The sequence below is a fragment of the Hylobates moloch genome, unplaced genomic scaffold (genome assembly GCF_009828535.3).
Source record: "Hylobates moloch isolate HMO894 unplaced genomic scaffold, HMol_V3 SCAFFOLD_19, whole genome shotgun sequence".
Classification (NCBI taxonomy): Eukaryota; Metazoa; Chordata; class Mammalia; order Primates; family Hylobatidae; genus Hylobates; species Hylobates moloch.
Window position 1 is genome coordinate 44,411,610 of NW_026652294.1, and position 21,351 is coordinate 44,432,960.

At 39.6% G+C, this 21,351-nt stretch overlaps 1 protein-coding gene across 1 annotated transcript in view; it reads right to left on the reverse strand.

Moving 5' to 3' along the window:
- Positions 1-525: 525 nt before the first annotated feature.
- The window catches only part of HS3ST3A1 (heparan sulfate-glucosamine 3-sulfotransferase 3A1), a 106,105-nt gene continuing 85,279 nt past the window's right edge, over positions 526-21,351 (reverse strand). The window contains exon 2 of the mRNA XM_032138273.2: positions 526-3,303. Within this exon, the coding sequence (XP_031994164.1) occupies positions 2,682-3,303 (622 nt within the window). The 3' untranslated portion in view covers positions 526-2,681. The remainder of the gene's footprint in view (positions 3,304-21,351) is intronic.

Genomic DNA, 21,351 nt, shown 5'->3' on the forward strand with positions numbered 1-21,351 from the left:
CCATTCTCTAGAAGCATGTTAATCTCCATTTATTGAAATAAAGTTCATTTCCCTAGAAGTGGCTAAGTTCTCTGGAGAATGGATACACTGTAGATGTGACCTTGGAAGCAAACTGCTCAAAACGAAGCTGTAGATATTTTCTAGATATTCTTCTTGAAAGACAACACTCTACCTCTAAGAAACAGGAAGGCGATTGGAAGGCATGGCTTTGGAGCAGACAGCTCAGAGAATGGATGCTAAGATGTTCCAGTCAAGGTCAAAGCCTATTATATGGTGTAGCTAAATGGACAAAATAAATGTGAGGCCAAGTTCATGCACAGCAGGGATGAGTACTATATAGAGGCAGAAATGAATGGACATTCCTGTTAGAGAATACTGACTCTAAATCTTTATACATTTTGCTGGGACTTATTACTTCTAACACTCTTAGGAAGTCATAGAAGCTTGAAGAGTTTCCCAGTGTTTTCCATAGTCATTCATTTTTAAAATAATATGAACAAAAATATCTATGTTCAAAAAGGGATTCTTTGCATTCAATTCTGTTACTTCTTTCACATTAAAAAAAATGAAGGTTGCAGAACGCAATTGTTTCTTTGTGCAAGCCACTTTTGCATAATGCCAAGCAAACACTTACCAAAGAATCAGTTGTACAAACAAAATGAGCTAAGAGAAATGATGATAAGAGTTTAAAATGAGTATCTTTTTGCAGCTAGTGATTCAAGTAGAATAAAAACAGTCTGTGGCACTGGGAAATTGAGGGCATAGACATGAAGGAAATCAACTGAAAAAAGGTGACCTGGATTTGGGGTTTACTTAACTTCTATAAACGGGATATTACCAGATAAATCCAAAGATTTGGAGCAATGCCAAAATATCTAACACTTAAAATATTTTTTCCTTCATTTTAGTCCTGTGTTAAGCTTCTCAAGAAATATTTACATCACCTGATGCAGCATCTATGGTAAAAGTACAATTGCACTGCATATTTTAAAACAACTTTAGTTTCTTTTGATTGACAACATTAGAGAAGAAAAAGAATATTATTTTAGAGTGTCTGGTCCTTTAAATTTTGGCAGATAAAGAAAACTTCCACGAAATAGAAGACATTTTTCCTCTTGGGTTTAAACCTCTAATAAAATGTTGCTGACAGGCTAATTATAAATGTTTTATATATTTCGTGCATATGTGTTCCTCTCTAAACCAATTTAATTCCCATTAATGCTAATCTTGTTAATACCCACTCAAAGTGGAAAGGAATACTCTTAATAAACTATTGATTTATTTGAGTGATTTAAATGGGGGATGGGCAGAAACAGATGAGAGAAGAGGAAAAGCCACCATTTTACCCACAAATGCATTTCCTACAATATTTTTCCAAATATTACTGAACTTCAGGTTATAAATTGTATAAATAGGAAGTGGGAGGGGGGAATAAAGTGACAAAGTGATAGTCTTCCATCCATGAAAAATAAAAACATTATAAACGAATTGCTAATTAATTCTTTTAGAGTACTAGCTCCAAAGTTAGAAGTGAGATATTACAAAGAAAGGTAGGTTTTCTCTATTTAAAAAGAGGTAAACTAAAAAACAAATGAGACTCATACCTGTAAGCGCTAATTGAAATCTGTTTTTCTTTTTTTTTAAAGTCATTTAAATCAACCAATGGGTAAGTTATGTTCCTAACACATCTTGTGCTATCCCTAGTGTGGCTGGCCACCTTGTCCTCCATGCAAGAGTCCAATAATTCCTCTCCAATTCAATCAAGCATCCATCAGTCAAGATTTCCATATCTCAGGGTACTTTAAATAGCCAAGAGGCAAGATTGGCTCTTAAGAGAGGTTGTGTCCAGGTCTGCGTGGTTTTCTTGAACACAACTATGTAATGAGACTGGGTGCCATGAGGGGTAGCCTGGGAACTTAGAAAACAAGGGACTCTCTGTCCCTTTTCAGATCATCTGAAAACTAGCTAACCATTTCTAAAGGTGCAGGTGTCTTCTCTTCCATTCTCCATGGAAAAAGTGACATGAAATAAGGAACAAGTGGAAGATGGAATTTTGTCCAGGGTTCATCCACCATTTGACCTTTAGATACATTATTTCACCTCCCAGAAACTCAGTTTTCCTTTCTGTAAAATGGGGATAATAATATTTACCTACTGTGCTCTTATACAATGGAGCAAGATTCGTTTTTTTATTTTAATGTACAAAAAGGTGTATTTGAAAGCACTATGAAAACTGTGAAGGGTACAAACATGATAATACTAACTGGGAAATAATTTAAGAAAAAGTGGCACAGGAAAAAGGGAGAAAAATATAAGGATAGATATCAATTTTATCAGGGCCTTGTATTTAAAAAAAAGAGAGAGAGATGTTTAACCTCAAGATTTTCTGAAAACTTTTAATGACAACTGATGCTTATACTTTATGACTGGGTATATAGAACATAAAATAAAAACTGAAAATTGAAAGGGTTTGGACGAGGGAAATTTTCCTTTTCTGTTGATCCACGTGTTTGGTGTTGGTTATACATGAAGATGGGGAGGGAGTGAGAACAATCTCTTAACATTCATTGAAAAAACTACTGAAACATATTTTCAGGACAAATATTAAACTGTCTCTTCTCTACCGATTGGTAAAAAAATATATTATATTTTGATTTTTTTTTTCTTTTTAAATTATATGGTTATCCATCCCAGCCAAAGTCGTGCCCAGTCATCTGGTAGAACTTGAGGTTGAAAGGCCGGTAGAACTCGCGCAGCCTGCGCACCACCTCGCGGTCGATCTCAGGGTGGGTCCTGCCCTTGGTCTTGCCCAGGCAGTGGGGCCGGCTGCTGCCCTCCGCCTTCTTCAGGCAGGGAAAGCCCTTGGTCTTGTTGAAGTAGAAGTGCTTGTCCGTGATGATCCTCTTGAGGCCCAGGAAGTCCTGCACGCGGCCCAGCTCGCCAGCGGGGTCGCTGATGAGCCGCTCGCCGCTCACGAAGAGCATCTGGCGGATGGGGAAGTGGCGCAGCCAGTGCTCCAAGTGCTTGGCGTAGATGCCGATCTGGATGGCGCTCCACGACGTGTCGATGAGGCCCGTCGTCCTGTTTTTGAACGTCAAGCTCTCGAAGGTGGGGATGTCGGGCCGCTTGGACAGCGTCTGCGTGTAGTCCGAGATGGCCCTGGTCACCGGGTCCCGCACCACCACGATGAGCTTGGTGTCCTTGGACATGGCCGAGATGCGCGCGGGGGCCTCCCGCGTGACGAAGTAACTGGGCGTCTTCTCCATGGTGATCTGCCCGTCCAGGGTTCTGGGCATCAGGTCCCTGAGAAAAGCAAAAAGGCACGTCAGAGATGTGCATAGAGAGCTCAGTCCCAGGAGAGACTGTAAAGAACACGCTGGAGCCAGGCCGCAATTCCAGCCCCCACACTTGCTAGATGTCTGATGGTGACGTCGCACAACGAGCCCCGCACGTCAGATTCCTCGTGTATTAAACAGAGAATAATAATAATATCACCCATCGCATACAGTTTTGTGATGATTAAATGAGTTAATATACCCCAACAGCTTAGAAAAGTGCCTGGCACCGAATAAATGCCATGTTAAGTTTCTGTGTTTTATTATTGTTTGTCGGCAATGCTGTAAGAAAATAACCTTGGTCAAAATCTTCAGGTGAATTAGAATATTGTCAGAAACACAATTATACTGCTATGAGATAGTATTAAAATATCCTGAGCCCTTCCTGTAGTTTTCTTATAAACAAAGAAATTATATTCAACATAACGTAGCATATTACACAAAATACTTACGTTTGTAATTCCTGAGTTTTCCTGCAACAGACAAGATTTATTAAAGAATCCATCTTTTGCCTAATGATTTGAAATGCCATCCTTATCATATACTAAATATGTTGATTCCTTTCTACATTGGCCCAATTATACGTTATTATCGTGTGATAGTATATTTTCATGTACACCAAAGTAAATTCTGACTTTCTGTTGTTCAACATGTCCTTGATGATTCTTGTCTGTTTATTCCTCCTGACAAATGAGATACCACTTTGTCACATTAAAAACAAAAATCCAATTGGAGTCTTGATACAGCAGATATTTCTTCTCTGTTCAAGCGGGATTTCTACTGGCCTCAGTCAGGGCCAGTCAAAATATATGAACAGGAGAGATCAAATCTGTTTGTTCTTCCAACTTAAGTATACTGCAATTAAATGCACTATTTGTTGAGACAGTTACAGACAGATGGATAGACAGAGATCTTTAGTTATTTCATTTTGTAGTTTTGACTTCTCTTTTAATGTAAGCATTATCTAGGATTGTATTATATCTTTAATCCTGATGATAGATTTGTTACTTTTGTTCATGGAATTTGTGATTAGTTTTTATTTTACATCTGCAAGGAAAAGATACACTTTGTATCATGGGAGCTTGCAGTTATTAATTCCCTATGATTTTGTCCCACCTACACACTATTTGGGCTAACTATATTTCGTGAGACATGTCAAACATAAACAAAAGCAGAGAAAACTGTCAAATCAATCTCATACACCTCACATCCAGCTTCAAAACTTCATAATGGCCAATTTTATTCATAAATCCCCTCATTTCTGCTGCCCCACCAGGCCAGTTGGATTATTTTAAAGTCATTCACAAACATCCTATTAATGGATTAATAAGTATTCCTGCTCCCATCTGCATTATTTCTGGCACAAATTCCTCAATCTCTTGGGCAATCTGATGGCCCCGATACTTCCTTAGTTTTAATGATGCAGGTACTGGGACTCAGAAAACAGTACTCCAAAATGAAGGCCTCAAAAGCAGCCTCAGAAGCAGAAGTTTTTCTCTGAACTTCTCCTGTCCCTCTGTCTTTCAGTCCTACTCTTAACCAAAGACTAACCACAGAAACTAAAATCTCTCTCCCCCAAGGCAGGTCATAGAGACCGGAACTCCTTTTCCCCAAAGCCAGCCATAAAACCTAAAAACATTACTCTAACTTTCCTTCCACTTTTCTGTATAAAAACTGGCCATAAAGAAATTATCTGACCTATCCTATTTGACTGTAGGTCATAAGACCTTCATTCCTGAGAGGGTCCTGCCCCACACCTAGAAGGAAGGAAGGCATGCGCAGAGAGGCCAAGAAGAATCCAGACAGAGAGGCCTTGCAGGCTTCCCCAAACTGGGTCTATTTGGTTTAGATCATACCCTTTTTGTCCAATCATATTTCTATACAACTGTTCAAATTTAGTTATGCCCAAGCATAAAAATGGACAATTTCCTCTGTATCTTTGGGTGTTCACCCTGAAGGCTCTTGCATACACAGTAATAAACGTGTATGCCTTTTCTCCTATGAATCGGCCTCTCATCAGTGATTTTCAGCAACCCTTCAGGAGTTGAAGGGGAAGTTTTCCCTTAGCCCATACTCAGATTTCCTCCCATTTTTTTTTGAGGGGGAGGGTTATTTTTGTCATTTCAGTTAGTTTATCTTTACTTTTTATAGACATTTGCTTTCTGTTTCTGAGCTTGTAATTTTTGAAATAAATGTGAACTTCCTTTTTCAAAATAACTCTTAATGGACCTCATTACCCACCTCTTAGACAGACCTTAAGGGCTGGGTAATAGTAACTGAACACCAGAGAGTTTGGTGTTGACACAAAGGAGACACACATTGGCATAACCACCTATGTGATGCAGATTCCGCGGTGTGACATGAATGCATAGAACTCATCCCTCTGTGACTCCTTTTGTGAACTGAAAAGTTGGCTAGGCCAGCCTAATATAAAAGCTTATGTTACTCTTGTCTAAGGTGAGCCAGGAGATCTCTCCAGAGATGGCTGGAATTTCTCAGTGAAGGAAATTTAATCAGATGTGTGAAAAAGTTTTGGGCTTGAAAAGCAACCATCAACTACTCTGAAGTGATAAGAAGGAGTATTTATAGATTTTTTTTTGAAAAAGCCAGCATTGCTGTTTCTTTTATTCTTCTATATATCTTTGACTTTTAACTACTTTATTTCAAATTTTGGTGAGTAAAATAGAGAGAGCATAATACTTCACTGGGGAGCTCCTGGTTGGCCTATTGGGGAAGGGGCTGGGTGTATGGGTGGGGTTGGGGTGGGGAAGAACTGTAGGAGACTTTTGCAGAGATTGAGGGTATAGATTGAGATGGGCCAGAAGAAACACTGCTAAAACCACTAAAACAAGGAACCGTATTTTAAATAATCTCAATAGAGTAGGGAAAAGAGCTATCCAACATAAGAGGAGTTTGAAGAGGAAACAGCTAAAATAGGATTGCAAAAGAAAAACACATTCATTGCTGTCATCTGCAGGATGAGGAAAATGACTGATTTAGCATGGGGTGGGTGTGGAGAGTTGGGCTTAACTGTAAGCTACCTGCAAGCTTCTTTCTGCAAAAATAAAGAAACGATAGTCTAAATAAATCCTAATCAAGCTTACATTGTAGAAAATGGTTGCTTTGTAACAGGACTCACAACAGAATTCTTTAAATTGCAATCTCAAATTTTTTTTCAAAAAAGTCAATAAAAGGGATACAAAATTCTTTTCAAACAAGTCAATGAAGGGGCTAAATTTTTTTTCATACTTTTTTATTGCAAATCTCACTGGATTTTAATGTTCAACAAAGCACCACACTATCATATAAAACAAAAGGCATGTGTATGCTGGAATACTGCATTTCAAAATGTCTATAACTTGGAAATTGTTCTTCTTTACCCGAGTAAGGCACAAATTAGGTTGGTGCAAAAGTAACTGTGGCTTTTGCAATTACTGGCAAAACCGCAATTACTTTTGCACCAACCTAACACTTTTAATGGCAAAACCTACAATTACTTTTGAACCAACTTAATACTATGACTGTGCTTTGTGTAAAAGCTGGGGCCCGGGATGGGTAGTGAAAGATCTATTACAGTATTACAAAAGGTCTGCAGAAATACGAGGCAGGCTGTGGGAGCACGAAGGTGTGTGCACTGATAAATCACGTGAGGTTTGCCTGAAGACGGAACATGTGAAGAAGGATGGGAGAAATTCAACTGGATGATGGGAGGCATAGGTCCTAGGAGAACTTACTTTCCAAGCTAAGTAGTGTAGACCATTCAAACCTCCCCTCTAAATAGTGAACAGGATTTGGAGACATTTACAGTAGGTATGAGGATGAGGAAATGGGTTGAGACCAATACTATAAGGAAAAAATATAGAAGTGTATTTGTTTTGTCTTGAGGGAGGCAAAGGTAAGCAGAAATTTCACAAGCAAATTAAGAAGTATTACAAGGTAGGTTATACGCAGTTGCTCTTCACCCCATAGAACTCAAAAAGAATTCACAATAGCCAAAGGGTGGAAGCAACCCAAGTGTCTATTGACAGATGAATGGATAAACAAAATGTGGTTTATGCATACAATGGAATACTATTCAGAAATTCTGACATACACCCCAACATGGATGAACCCTGGGGACATTATGCCAAGTGAAATAATCCAGTCACAAAAAGACAAATACCGTATGAGTTCACTTATATGATATATCTGGGGTACTCAAATTCATCGAGACAGCAAGTAGAATGGTGGTTTCCAGGGGCTGTGGGGAAGAGGAACAGAGAGTTATTGTTCAGTAGGTATGAAGTTTGAGTTTTGTAAGATTAAAAGAGTTCTGGAGATTGATCACATAACAACGTGTATGTACTCAACACTACTGAACCTAACAATGGTTAAAATGGTAAATTTTATGTTATGTGTATTTTACTACAATTTAAAAAAAAAGTACTTAAGGGAGGACAAACATTTCAGTGGCATCGATAAAATTAGCTAGACAAAAGAGTCTTTTTGCTTTACGGCTAATTAAACATTAGAACAAGTTACTGCTGAAGGGGGCTGTGGTTTTGCTAAAAGGGAAATATAATAATTTATGAGATTTTTGTGCAGCTGATCTCAAATCAAAAAATGAGGCTTGTAGTCCATGCCCACTGCCTGCTGCATGATCACTGGATAGTAATTTAGCATCTCTGTGCTCAGTTTATTCACCTTACTAGAAAAATCAAGCCAAAAGTTCAAAATTCCTGGACTGTAATGAAGTGTCAACATGGCCATTATTACTGTCGGGAATACATGGAAGCACTCTTGTTAAGAATGTGACACCCAGTGTTCTGAATTCCCAACTTCAGAAGAACCCCACTTAGTCTAGCTAACAAAGGCTTAGAACTCTTTGCCATGTTCCCGACACACCTCCCCATTTGTCATTCAGACAGTGAGGATGCCCGGTTTGAAGGCCATGAGCTGGCTACATTATTTGGAAGGGCAGAGCCTGGCTTATTATCTTATTATGGTGTGAGAGAAATGGGCTCAGTTTTTAAGGGGATTTCATTTCCTTCCATGGCATGGGTGCAGTTGTGCCAGGAAGGAAACTGCTGGGCAATTTTCCTATCTGGCTCAAACATCATGCCACTCTACTGTGCTAGGGAATTCCATTCTGGATCTGATCTGTCACCCTGGGTAAGGCTCTTGGGGCCTAGGGTTGTTGGAGCTGCTGTCTGTCTGTGGTGCAGGAAATGTTATGGTCAAGCAGGAACCATGAAAAACAGGCTAAGTTATCTTGTGTTTTCTACCCCAGCCTTCAACCAGGTCAGGAGTTAATGGTGAGAATACTAAAATGACCCAGAAGACCTTCCCACTGCCACACTACTGAGGGGACAGACCTGCCTCCACGGCTGTGCCTTTACGATGGTCCAAGAGGCAAGCCTAGCATTCTAGCACTGGCTGCACCACTGCCACCTCTATGATCAAAGAACCACCTTGGAGAGCTCTCTATGACACTCAACAACACATATGCATGGTGCCTCCAATATGTGCAAGAAAGAATAAAAAGAACTTCCCTCATGTGCCTCATTCTTCTTTTCAATTTGGGCCATTTGCCCTGAATTCTCATTGCCCTCATGTTGTCTTTTGCTCCTTCACCCTCCCTCTGGAACTGCTACTGGCCCTCTCTGGAAGTACTTCTTCCAAAAAACAATTACCCTATTACCCTTCCCCATTTTATTTTTAATCAATGATGTTTGGTCAATTTTCTATTTATATGGAAAAATAAATCTTGGCATTTGCCTGTAGCTGTTTAGGAAAAATTAATTCCAGATCGCCTACAGATACAAATATAAGTGGTGAAACAATCACCTTTTGGAAGGAAACCTAGAACATCTTGATGATTTTCAAGGAGGTAAAGTTTTGTTAATTTCTTAAAGGAGTAACTACAATGAAAAAAAAAAAATAGGGCCGGGAGCGGTGGCTCACACCTGTAATCCCAGCACTTTGGGAGGCCAAGGCAGGCCAATCATGAGGTCAAGAGAGTGAGACCATCCTGGCCAACATGGTGAAACCACATCTCTACTAAGAATACAAAATTAGCTGGGCATGTTGGCGTGTGCCTGTAGTCCCAGCTACTCGAGAGGCTGAGGCAGGAGAATCGCTTGAACCTGGGAGGTAGAGGTTGCAGTGAGCTGAGATCAGGTCACTGCACTCCAGCCTGGCAAGAGAGCAAGACTCTATCTCAAAAAAAAAAAAGAGCTCCTATAAATCAATAATAAAAATAACTAAAATAACTACACAGCATAGAAGAAAAACAGGCAAAAGGCTGGAATAAGAACTTTTGAAGAAAGTAAAGTTTTGGTAACAAAATACAGTATCCACAAAATTACAGCTAGATAGGAGGAATAAGTTCTAGTGTTCTGTAGCACTTTAGGGTGAATATGGTTAACAACAATTTCGTGTATATTTTCAACAAGCTAGAAGAGAAGATTTTTGAATGCTCACAACACTAAAAAGTAATAAATGTTTGAGGTGATGGATATGCTAACTATCCTGACTTAATTATTACATTGTATATATGTATTGAAATATCACTCTGTGTCCCATAAGTATGTACAATTAATAGATGTCAACTAAAAATGAAATGAAAAATAAATAAAGTAAATAATCAATAAACACACGAAAAGACACTGAACTTCATCAGTCATCAGGATAATGTAAATTAAAACACAATACCATACTATGACACACCCACTGGTCATCTAGAATAAAAACCACAGAGAATTCTGAGTTTGGGCGAGAATGTGGAACTGGCACTTTGATGGTTAAAGAGTAAAGTGGCACAGTGACTTTAGAAAACTCTTCGGCACTATCTACCAAACATATGCATTCGCTGTGACCCAGCCATTTCATGGCCAGGACTCTACTCAATGGAAATCATACATATGTTCACCAAAAGACATGTTCACAAATGTTCACAGACAATCCTAATAGTCCCCAATTCAAGCTCTCCAAATGTCCACGCAAAATGGATGCACATAGACACACAATGAGATCTTAAACAGCACACAGAATGAATGACTTAAAACCTGTGGGTGGGCCGGGTGTGGTGGCTCAAACCTGTAATCCCAGCCATTTGGGAGGCCTCGGCGGGTGGCTCATGAGGTCAGGAGTTCAAGACCAGCCTGACCAACTGGTGAAACCCCATCTCTACCAAAAAATACAAAAATTAGCTGGGTGTGGTGGCAGGCACCTGTTACAAGTGCCATCTACTTGGGAGGCTAAGGCAGGAGAATAACTTGAACCCAGGAAGCGGAGGTCGCAGTGAGCTGAGATCACACCACAGCACTCCAGCCTGGGTGACAGAGCGAGACTCCATCTCAAACAAACAAACAAACAAACAAACAAACTGTGGGTGAACATTACAATGTTAACAAACAGAGCCAGTCACAAAAAAGGAAACACTGTATGATTTCCTTTATAAAAAATGTTCTTAAACAGGCCAAACTCATCTATCCCATTCAATATCAAAATGGTGGTTACCCTTAGGGGGATCGGTATCTAGAAGAGGGCATGAGAGGGACTTCAAAGCTGAAGGAAAAGTCCCAATTCACGACCTGGGTGCTGGCCACAGAAGTGTATCCACTTTGTGAAAATTTATTGAGCTGTATCCCATGATTTGTGTCCTTTTTTATATTTATGTTGTACTTGAATAAAGATTTTACTATGCTTATAAAAAATAAATGGACCAATATCCCATAATACTCCAAGAAAAGCATGATTTTTTTTTAAGGGTATTTGCGAACCCCACTATGTTCCCAATTTGTGTAAATTCAGATCACAAAGGAAAAGGAGTGGAGATGCTACACCTAGGGATCAGGCGTCCTCTCCAAGACCATGTCTCCCTCACCTCAGGTAAATCGTAAGGACAGCAGCTGCCCCTCACATGGGCCACTAAGAGCACAGTGGTGTGCAGTGTAACCTGGAGGGTGTGTTTCAAGAGTGTGAACTCAGAAAAGAGAGAAGCGAAGAATAAGTTATACTTGCAAAACATTTGGGCAACGACTTTCTCAGCTAATCTTTACACAGCCAAAAAAGAGATAAGGTAGGTAATTACATTCCCTAATTTTTCTGACAAGGAAACTGAGGTTCAGAGAGACTGAGCAGTGTGCTGACGTCTTCACAAGCAGGGTACGGAAGGTAATGGGTGGTCCTCCCAATGCCTAGTGCAAGAGTATTTCTATTGCAGCAGATAAGAGAAAGTCAGCAGCCAAAGGGGATTACAAAAATAATATACAGACCATGGCTCCAATGGAGCAAATTCAACAGATGGAAAACATGGAAACCTGAGAGAGTTATCCAGAAGGTAGCTGTGAAGATCCTGAAAGAACTAAATCCTGAATTGAATGCAGATGAGATGAAGAAATTTGTTTGCTTGAACTGGGGAGCTGTATGAAATTAGACCAAAAAGATGATGATTTGATTAATGTCAGTGATATATTAAATCTGAAGCAGTGTGCAGGTTTGGAGCAGGAAAGGACTGCAGGTGGTTTAATACTTCAGGGGGCTCTTCCAACAGAATCCAAGCTCGAGGAGTTAAAGACCTGGATTAGGGTGCTGATAGTGGGAAAGACAGGGTGGTTGAGGACAAAAGAAATATTTAGAGTATAATCAGTGAGGCTAGATAGCTGATTTATGACTGAAACAATGTAGACATCTTCAAAAAAAAAGGCAGAAAATAATAAAAATTTTATTAAAGTGAACAATTATTTCGAAGAAGGAAGTGGTCCCCTCACCCCCTTAAAAAAGAAAATTTGGGCTGGGCATGGTGGTTTATGCCTATAATCCCAGCACTTTGGGAGGCAGAGGTGGGCAGATCACCAGGTCAGTAGTTTGAGACCAGCCTGACCAACATGGTGAAACCCTGTCTCTACTAAAAATACAAAAAATTAGCCAGGTGTGGTGGCGCGTGCCTGTAATCCCAGTACTCAGGAGGCTGAGGCAGGAGAATCACTTGAACCTGGGAGGTGGAGGTTGCAATGAGCCGAGATCTCACCACTGCCCTCCAGCCTGGGCAACAGAGCAAGACTTCATCTCAAAAAAAAAAAAAAAAGAAATTGGATTTCTGTTTCAGTAGAGTTGGAGTTTTTTTTTTTTTTTTAAAGTTAGGGTTTCTGCATGAGGATTCTAATGGAGACAAAATAGTATTCGTTTTATTCTAAACTGTGACACAGATGGATCATGTATCTCCATGAAGACAACATAATTTTATAGGAAACTCAAAAGCAGGAATAGGAATAAGGATTTCAGCCTTGATTTTGCTATTAATAAGCTGTGTGATCTTGGGCAAATCACTTTCATTCTCCTGGCCTTGATTTCTTTATAAACAAAAAAAGTTTATTGTCCTCAGTGTCTGCAGGACTTTCCAGCTCTAAGATTCCATGTAGGGAGTGGGACTTTAATTCATTTTTAACTTGTCATATTTAGAGCTTTGCGTAGCGTCATGCTGCTGTGTTCTGAAGTAAGGCTCCACCAATCACATCAAGAGATTTGTACAAATAATTACACAGGGCAAATCTGCATCAACAGAATTGATTTCAAAATCAATGAGGTCTGAAAGAATGCAGTTCAAGTAACTGATGCCAAGAGAAGGTGCTGAGGTTAGTTCACATGAAGGCTAACTTGACATATCCCTACGGCTTGGGGGCAGCAGAAAGACCAGGAGATCTATGAGCAGAGAGGTCTCACTATATTGCACAAGGCATGTGATGAAGGAGACCCATGTCTATCCTATGCTTCCTCTGTGCCTGACACGTTGAAATAAGATGTCAAAGTCAGGAGGCCGGGCGCGGTGGCTCACGCCTGTAATCCCAGCACTTTGGGAGGCTGAGGTGGGCAGATCACCTGAGCTCAGGAGTTCGAGGCCAACCTGGGCAATACGTTATAATCCCATCTCCACTAAAATACAAAAAAAAAAAAAAATTAGCCAGGCCTGGGGGTGGAGGCTTGTAATCCCAGTTCCTCAGGTGGCTGAGGTGGGAGAATCGCTTGAACCCAGGAGGCAGAGGTTGCAGTGAGCCAAGATTGTGCCACCACACTCCAGCCAGGGTGACAGAGCTGGACTCCGTCTCCAAAAAAAAAAAAAAAAGATGTCAAAGTCAGAAGATGAAGTTCATAGTCATGAATAGGACTAAATTAAAAATAATAGATCCAGGGCAGCCAGAAATTCAAGTTCAGGGTCTTTGGGAAGAGCATGATGAAGATAGAAGAAAATGAACATATACTGAGCATTTACCATAGAACAAGTTCTGAGGTACTATTTCTTGAGTCTCACAACTAAAATGAAGAGCTAGAATTATTCCCCTCATTTCACAGATGGGGAAATAGGCTCAGAGAGATAATGTGACTTATCCAAGCACACATAATTTCTAATAGGTCTAGAATGAAAACCCAGGTCCATCCAGCTCCAGAGTGCATATTCTTTCAACCTTTCCAAACAGCCAGGGAACATCAGAGTGACTCTTTTGGTTGATGTTCCTGGCCATCTTTGACATTCTGCCAAAACATATGAGTGTTAAATGCATTCTTTAACAATCTATCTCTGAATGCAAATCACCCTTCCTGAAATCTTGCGAACAGGTAATATACATCACAGGTTTTTCAAAGGCTATCTTCTGCAAGGGAAGAACATCCTGCAAAGGGAAGTCCCTGAGTTGTAACGCAAAGGTAGTGTGCCTTGAGGAATAAATCAATCTGGCCCACGTGCATGTACTTTTTTTAAGTCTATACACCCAAACAGAACTCTGTGTCTGTTTTTGGAAGCCTCCGGCAGCAGAACATGCTAGAAAAACATGCTCTTTTCATGGCCACGGCAAGAAGGTAGTTCCTGTGGGTCCTCGATGGTGTGTGTCTGGGAGCAGGGGAAACTGCTGGAAACTCTCCATGCTGTCAGCTCGCCATCCCTTGGGCCGAGCCCACTCACATCAATATTTCTTTTCCTGCTGTTGTTATGTGGGACCCCTCTGAAAACGTGACTTATAAGGATGGAAAGAAAACTCCCTTTACTTGTTGTTTGAATTGGCTTCTGTGGGAGAGGAAGACTTATGTTTTTGAACCAGCTCCCACACTAACCCAATCTGGATATGCAATTCTAAGAACCAAATCATCATCAAGATAAGCTAAACATCAGGGTTAGAGGCTGGGACACTGACCAGTGCCACTGATAGCAGACTCCTTTTATTTATTTATTTATTTTTGTGAGACGGAGTCTCGCTCTGTCGCCCAGGCTGGAGTGCAGTGGCGCAATCTGGGCTCACTGCAAGCTCCGCCTCCCGGGTTCACGCCATTCTCCTGCCTCAGCCTCTCCGAGTAGCTGGGACTACAGGCGCCCGCCACCACGCCCGGCTAATTTTTTGTATTTTTAGTAGAGACGGGGTTTCACCGTGGTCTCGATCTCCTGACCTCGTGATCCGCCCGCCTCGGCCTCCCAAAGTGCTGGGATTACAAGCGTGAGCCACCGCGCCCGGCCAGCAGACTCCTTTTAAAACTTTTAACGACCAGGTAAAGAAGAGAGAGAAAAAAAAATGGATTCTTATTCTCACTAGTCTTTATGACATAATATGTACCAAAGCTTACTTCAAGAAAACAGCACAGGGTTCCCTGGACTCTAGGGGAGGAGAGAAAACTCAAGGACTCTTGATCGTGAATTTTGGGGAGCCTCATGAAAAGATAACGAATTCGTCTGTAGTCAGGTCAGATCAAAGAGTCTTCCTGGAAGACAAGGGGCAAGAGTGTTTTGGGCTCATAAATTCAAGTAAGAATCCTTTATGTTTCTGTTGGATCTTAGAGTTTCCCAAGCAAGTCCACACATTTTCTCTTTCATTGACTCTTAGAAACAGTAAAAATAAACCAGTAACTTACAAGGCTCATTGCTTCAACCCCTGATCCCCCTTTTCATGTTAACTTCGTTGGGGGAACTCATGTATTCATAAGATGTAAAATATCATTTCTAACATGGTATGCATTGTCCCAAATTCTGTTTTAAAGTGGTTTCTGTCTCCTAGGAGCTGGTGTGCTTCTATCAATGTCCCATCAAAGTATCAAATAATATCCAGAGAAATAACCTTACAACATTGAAAACTAAAATTCACAAACAACCTAATTATGTCAGAATCTGTAAGACGATCAGAGCCTCAGAAACCACCTGGGAAAGGTAGGAATATGTGGTACTTTCCCACCGTGGGGCCATCTCTGGACTTCCGACATTCTTTGTGTGCCAAGCAAAAAGGCATATTTCCTACTCTGAGAGTAAGCATCTCTTTAATTTTTTTTTTAGCCTAAGCGCAACTATTGCCTCACCCTGGTCCTGGCCCTGGCAGAGATCCACACTTCGAAAATACTAGCAAGTTTTTAGAGTTTGAGAAAAAAGAAAGTACTTCCTGGCATTTAAACAGAAAGAGAAATAACACAACACCTAGGCTACTGACAAATGAAGGAGGAGACGGGGGAGTTGGGCTTTAGCTTTCAGTAATAAGTGCCCAAAGTGGAGAAGAACTTAAAGGGAAAAAGACCTTTACGCTCAGCTAAGTTTTATTTCATTTGATGACATATCAAAATGACATTTTCAGATACGCAATGGTTTAAAAAACTTAACACCCACGTAACCCTGGGAAACAAACAAACTCGAAGGTTCATTTCAACTGAAAAATAGAGAAAAATTAAAAGCACAAGAATCAAAAAGTGAGTGTATTTCAGTAAAATGAGGGGCCATCTAAAATCAGTCAGAATAGAAATGTCTTAAATAATTATTCTTAATGTAACCATAAAAATGATGACAAATACATAGCAGAAATAAAATGTAATTAAGTTAGTTAGGATCTAAAGCCTGATCAATATTTACAAGCCCTTAGAAGTGTGTGTGTATTTGTGCGCGAGACAGAGAGAGAGAGACAGAGATTGATAGGTTACAAGGAGACAGAGAAAAGACCAAGAAGATAGGAGAAAAAAGAGAAGAATCTAGAATCTACCAGAGATAGGAAAGTGCAAGGACTGTATTCTTTCAAGCAGCACCACTAAAAATTAGAACTGGAAAGAACCTTAGAAATCCCCTAATCCAGCTGCTTCATTTCACGGATGTTGAAAGGTTTGAGAAGGCGCTTGTCCTAAGTCATTCAGCCAAAAGAACACAAAAAGCCAGGCTTAGATTCTGAGTCTTCTGATGCTTGGCTCACTATTCTTATAATGTTACATTATTCTGCCTTAATTCTAGAAATGTAACGTGCCCAGGGCTTGATTATCTGAAAAACAAAATTCATCTTGGGGGCTGGGGGTGGAATTCCCTTGAAGTGCTTCGAACTGTGAAAGTTATATTAAATGTTGAGTCCTGATTAAAGGGAGAACGGGCTTTTCTTCAGCCTACCTGGTTCTCAGGTCAGCATCTAGAAGGGGAGAATGGAATTCTTATTCAAAGTGGGGAGAGCCTGGGCCAAGGGCAGGCCCCTCTCCTGGCTCTGTGGTGGCTGCCGCAGCAAACCCCACATCTAGGTTGATCTGCGCTCTTGACAGGAGTTTTATAAATGATTAGTTTGAGAGCTGTGCTATCGGCTTTTGTGCAACTGCAGGCAGCTGCTTCGGAACAGAGCTCTCATCAGCCAGGAATTATCGAGTCTTTGCATATGTGCAGCTGGAGATAAGGGGGGAAAACGTGTTTTTCCTTGCTTGCAAATCAACAATCTAAGGAGAGTGGGGAAGCTGAGAGAGAAACATGATGAGGATAAATCAAAATTTTAGAAAGGTTCTTTGTTACATTTTGGCAATGGTGGTTTTTTTGTTGTTGTTGGTTGGTTGTTCATTCGCTATTTTTCTGTCAGTTTATTTTATTCTACTAGTTAGATTCTGGACACATAGTAGGTGCTAAATCAATATGTCTTTTAAGTTTGAACCATGAAAAGTGACTCGCAGCTATGATTTTGGCAGGAGTCTGGGGTCTTGAACTGCTAGGATATTCTTTCTAAAATTTGCCATCCTCACCCTGTGTGAATATCTCAGTGTCCTTGATTTTTTCTTTTTTTTTTTTTAGATGAAGTCTTGCTCTGTGACCCAGGCTGGAGTGCAGTGGCGCGATCTTGGCTCACTGCAACCTCCACCTCCTGGGTTCAAGTGATTCTCCTGCCTCAGCCTCCCGCATAGCTGGGATTACAGGCACCCGCCACCACATCCTTGATTTTGAACAGTAGAAAAGGAGAAACATTTTGTCTCATACAGATCAAAACAAACTTCCAAAATAATCTCTTATTAATCACTCTTATGATATAAAACCTCCAAAATAATAATGTCATCATGAAATGATGACAAAACAAACTTTAGAAAAGCCATCCCGGAGTGCACATTTTACACAGCCTCTTAGTGCAGCTGTAACCACCTACCACTACGAAGAAGTAAAACCATCCATCCAATAGGGACACAGTAAAGAAGGGCTCTGGCTTTAAGTCCCACAATTTGGAAGTCCCCATAAATTGCATACACACACAAATTTATTACAGAAACCGTCACTCCAGCATCAGCATAGAGCAACCAGAAACCCTAAATATCCACACTCATATTTAAATCCCACAGAAATGCTTCTGCAAACCTCTTGCCCTGTGTCTTTAAAACAAAAGGGCCAAATGCCGAGAACATACAGGGGTTGTGTTGCAGCAGATAGACACTGCTTCCAGTTTGGGGAAGGATTTGGGTGAGGGAAGTAGTTAGCTAAGAGAAAAAAAATCAAATTAAGTAGCTTATCCAGTGCTTCTTATTAGAGAGCATGAAATAGCGTTTTGAAGTAAAAGTATCATTCCCTGGTATTACTGAGTGCTCATTTCTCTGCTTCTCCTCCTAATCCAGTTCACGGTCCTGAAGATATTAACACATTATGGAGGTACTCACAACATTTGCACGTGGAGGTGGCGGGGCATATTTTATAATGAAGCAAATGATGCCACTCTGACATGTATAAATATGTAGGTCTAGATGAAACAGCTGAAGTATGGTACTGATTCTTTCTAGTGGCAACTAGATGGATGTTGAAAGCTAGAATGGAGAACAGTTCTAATTTTATAAATATGTTTGAGATTTAATTACAATTTAAAAATTAAGAAGTCAATTTAAAATAATTTTATTTCAAAATTTTATATTTATTAATTAGAATCTATATTTTGTCTGAATTTTGATAGATAACTTGGAATGTTTTAGAAATAAAGACAACTTTTAAATACACATGGAAATAACTTTCATTTCTTAAATTTTACATTTACTTTAATTCATATTTTTGATCATAATATATTCACATTTATATACTTATGCTTCAAAAATCCTTTAGATCAGAGGTCATCAAACTATGGCCCACAGGCCAACCCCAGCTAGTTTTTTAAACTGCATGATCCCATTTATATTACACATTCAGAATAAGCAAATCTATAGTGACAGAAAGCAGATTAGTTGTTGCCAAAGGCTGAGGGAATGGGGAATGGGAATGAGTGATAAGTGTTCTGGGATTGGATAGCAGTGGTGGTCAGCTATTTTTGTCAATAAAGTTTTATTGAAACATAGCCACGTCCATTTGCAAATGTATCCTCTCTGGCAGCTTTTGAACCACAAACACGGGACTGGGTACTTGTGACGGAGATCACGTGGCCTGCAAAATATTCATTATCTGGACCTTTTCATAAAACATTTTTCACCTCCCGCTTTAGACCATTGCTGTCAGTAGAATAAAATTAGTATTCAAAATCTTGATTGTAGCATAATTAGTATTTTGTTGAAATTAAGGGATAAAAAAATAAATTGTACTGAGTAAGTTTGTAGTAGTTCATGATCTGCGTATGTCTTTGTTTTATTACTCATCCCAACATTGCTGGCCCATCAACAGAATGCCCAAATGAGCAATAATAATTAAATGGAGTCATTTTTGATCATTTGCCAACTTTCAGACGTAGAAAAATATAGATTTATATATTTTTTTCTGTTTTATTGTTAGGAAGGAATATTTGTCAAAATAGAAGAATAGGATGCATTTCATGTAACAGTTTATTAGCTTGATTCATAACTTTTTAAATGTTCAAACATATGGTGTGCGGGCCTTCATTCAGGGACCTGAAATGTAAAGGGTGGGCCAGAAGAAAACACACCGGGATTTAGAGCTAAGTCATGGTGAAGGAAAACAAGGCCGGCAGACAGGCTGCCCATTCCAAAAAAGCCTGGGGCTGTCAGGAGCTAAACTTTCCAGATGAGGCACTTCACGCGGGCTAGGTGGCTCCACCGCAGCAGAAATGCTGCAGACGCCTCACATCTGTGTGACCGAACAGAAATCCCTCTTCTTTCAGCACAGGAAAACAAAACATGCTAGGCTCACCCCTTTTGGAAAATAGCTGCTTTCTAAATGGGCTTTTAAAAAAATTAAACTTCAACAACCTTTAAAAAATTCTACATGCAAAAAAGTTTCATTATAGAAAACTTAGAAAATTCAGAGAAGTAGAAAATTCTAGAAAGTAAAATTACTCACCCACCGCTCAGATATAGCATTTAAAAATACATCCATGCAGATCTCATTCTATGCAGAGCTTTATGTTAATAACTTATTTATAAAATTCAACTATATTGTGCACACACTTTTGCACTTTGGAATAAATAGAAACACCATTCTTTTCATTAATTACACATCTACTTCCTTTTAAATTGCCACGCAGTATCCTATTTTACGAAATGCCATCAAGTGTTTAGTGAATCCCTTATTATTGGATACGTGGGTTGTTTCTAAAGTCAAACATTTTCATTCACGTTTAATTATTTCCTTGAAGTAGAAACGAAGGCGTATTTTAAAAGCTTTGGAGCCATACTGTAAAACTTCTATGAAGGTATTTATATTTTGTCTTTGAATCTTAATATATTATTTAAAATATTTTGGTTCCATTTCAGTATATTAAAGTATATATTTTCTCATACACCCCTTAACAGTTTGTATTGTATTTAAATTGCTTCCAGTTAGCGTAGGCAAATGATTTTTTAATATTTTAATACTTATGTTTTCAAATAGAGCATTTCCCAGATGTTTATCAAGATTATGATTTTCAAAGACATTTTCTGGTTATGTATGGTTTGTCTATTTTTTTCTTTTTTTTTTTTTTTTTTTAGACAGACTCTCGCTCTGTCGCCCAGGCTGGAGTGCAGTGGCGCAATCTCGGCTCACTGCAAGCTCCGCCTCCCGGGTTCACGCCATTCTCCTGCCTCAGCCTCTCCGAGTAGCTGGGACTACAGGCGCCCGCCACCACGCCCGGCTAATTTTTTTTGTATTTTTAGTAGAGACGGGGTTTCACCTTGGTCTCGATCTCCTGACCTCCTGATCTGCCCGCCTCAGCCTCCCAAAGTGCTGGGATTACAAGCGTGAGCCACCGCGCCCGGCCTTGTCTATTTTTTTCTAATGGGATTTTTTTTCTTAGATTTCAAACATTTTCTTTATATTAATGATATTTATCCCTTGTCTTTTATGTAGCAAACATTCCAGTTTAACCTTTCTTGTTTCTTTTTTTATTTATAGTGGTTTTTTAAAAATATTTTTAAATCCATCAATGTTTTTCTTTATGACTTTTGCTTTTCTTTTATGATGTTTCCTAAGAAAGGTCTTTCTAATCTTAATATTAAATAAATACATATCCATCTTTGACTTGTATTTTATTTATTTTTTAATTCACTTTAAATTATGGTTAAAGTCAAATTTGAAATATATGTATTTTAAAATTATGAACAAGTACCTATCCTTTTATCCAGTATTGATATGCCACCTACATCATATACTAAGTTGCTAGGCATCCTTCATTTTGTGTTTGGAGTTTTGATACTGTTCTATGCTTATCTTGGCATTAGTAGAGCACTCTTTTAATTATTGCAGTTTGGCTGGGCGTGATGGCCCATGCCTGTAATCCCAGCACTTTGAGTGGCCAAGGAGGGTGGATCACGTGAGGTCAGGTGTTTATAGCTATGGCATTTCCTTTTGAGGAAACGTTGCCAGAGACGAGGAGAGGGT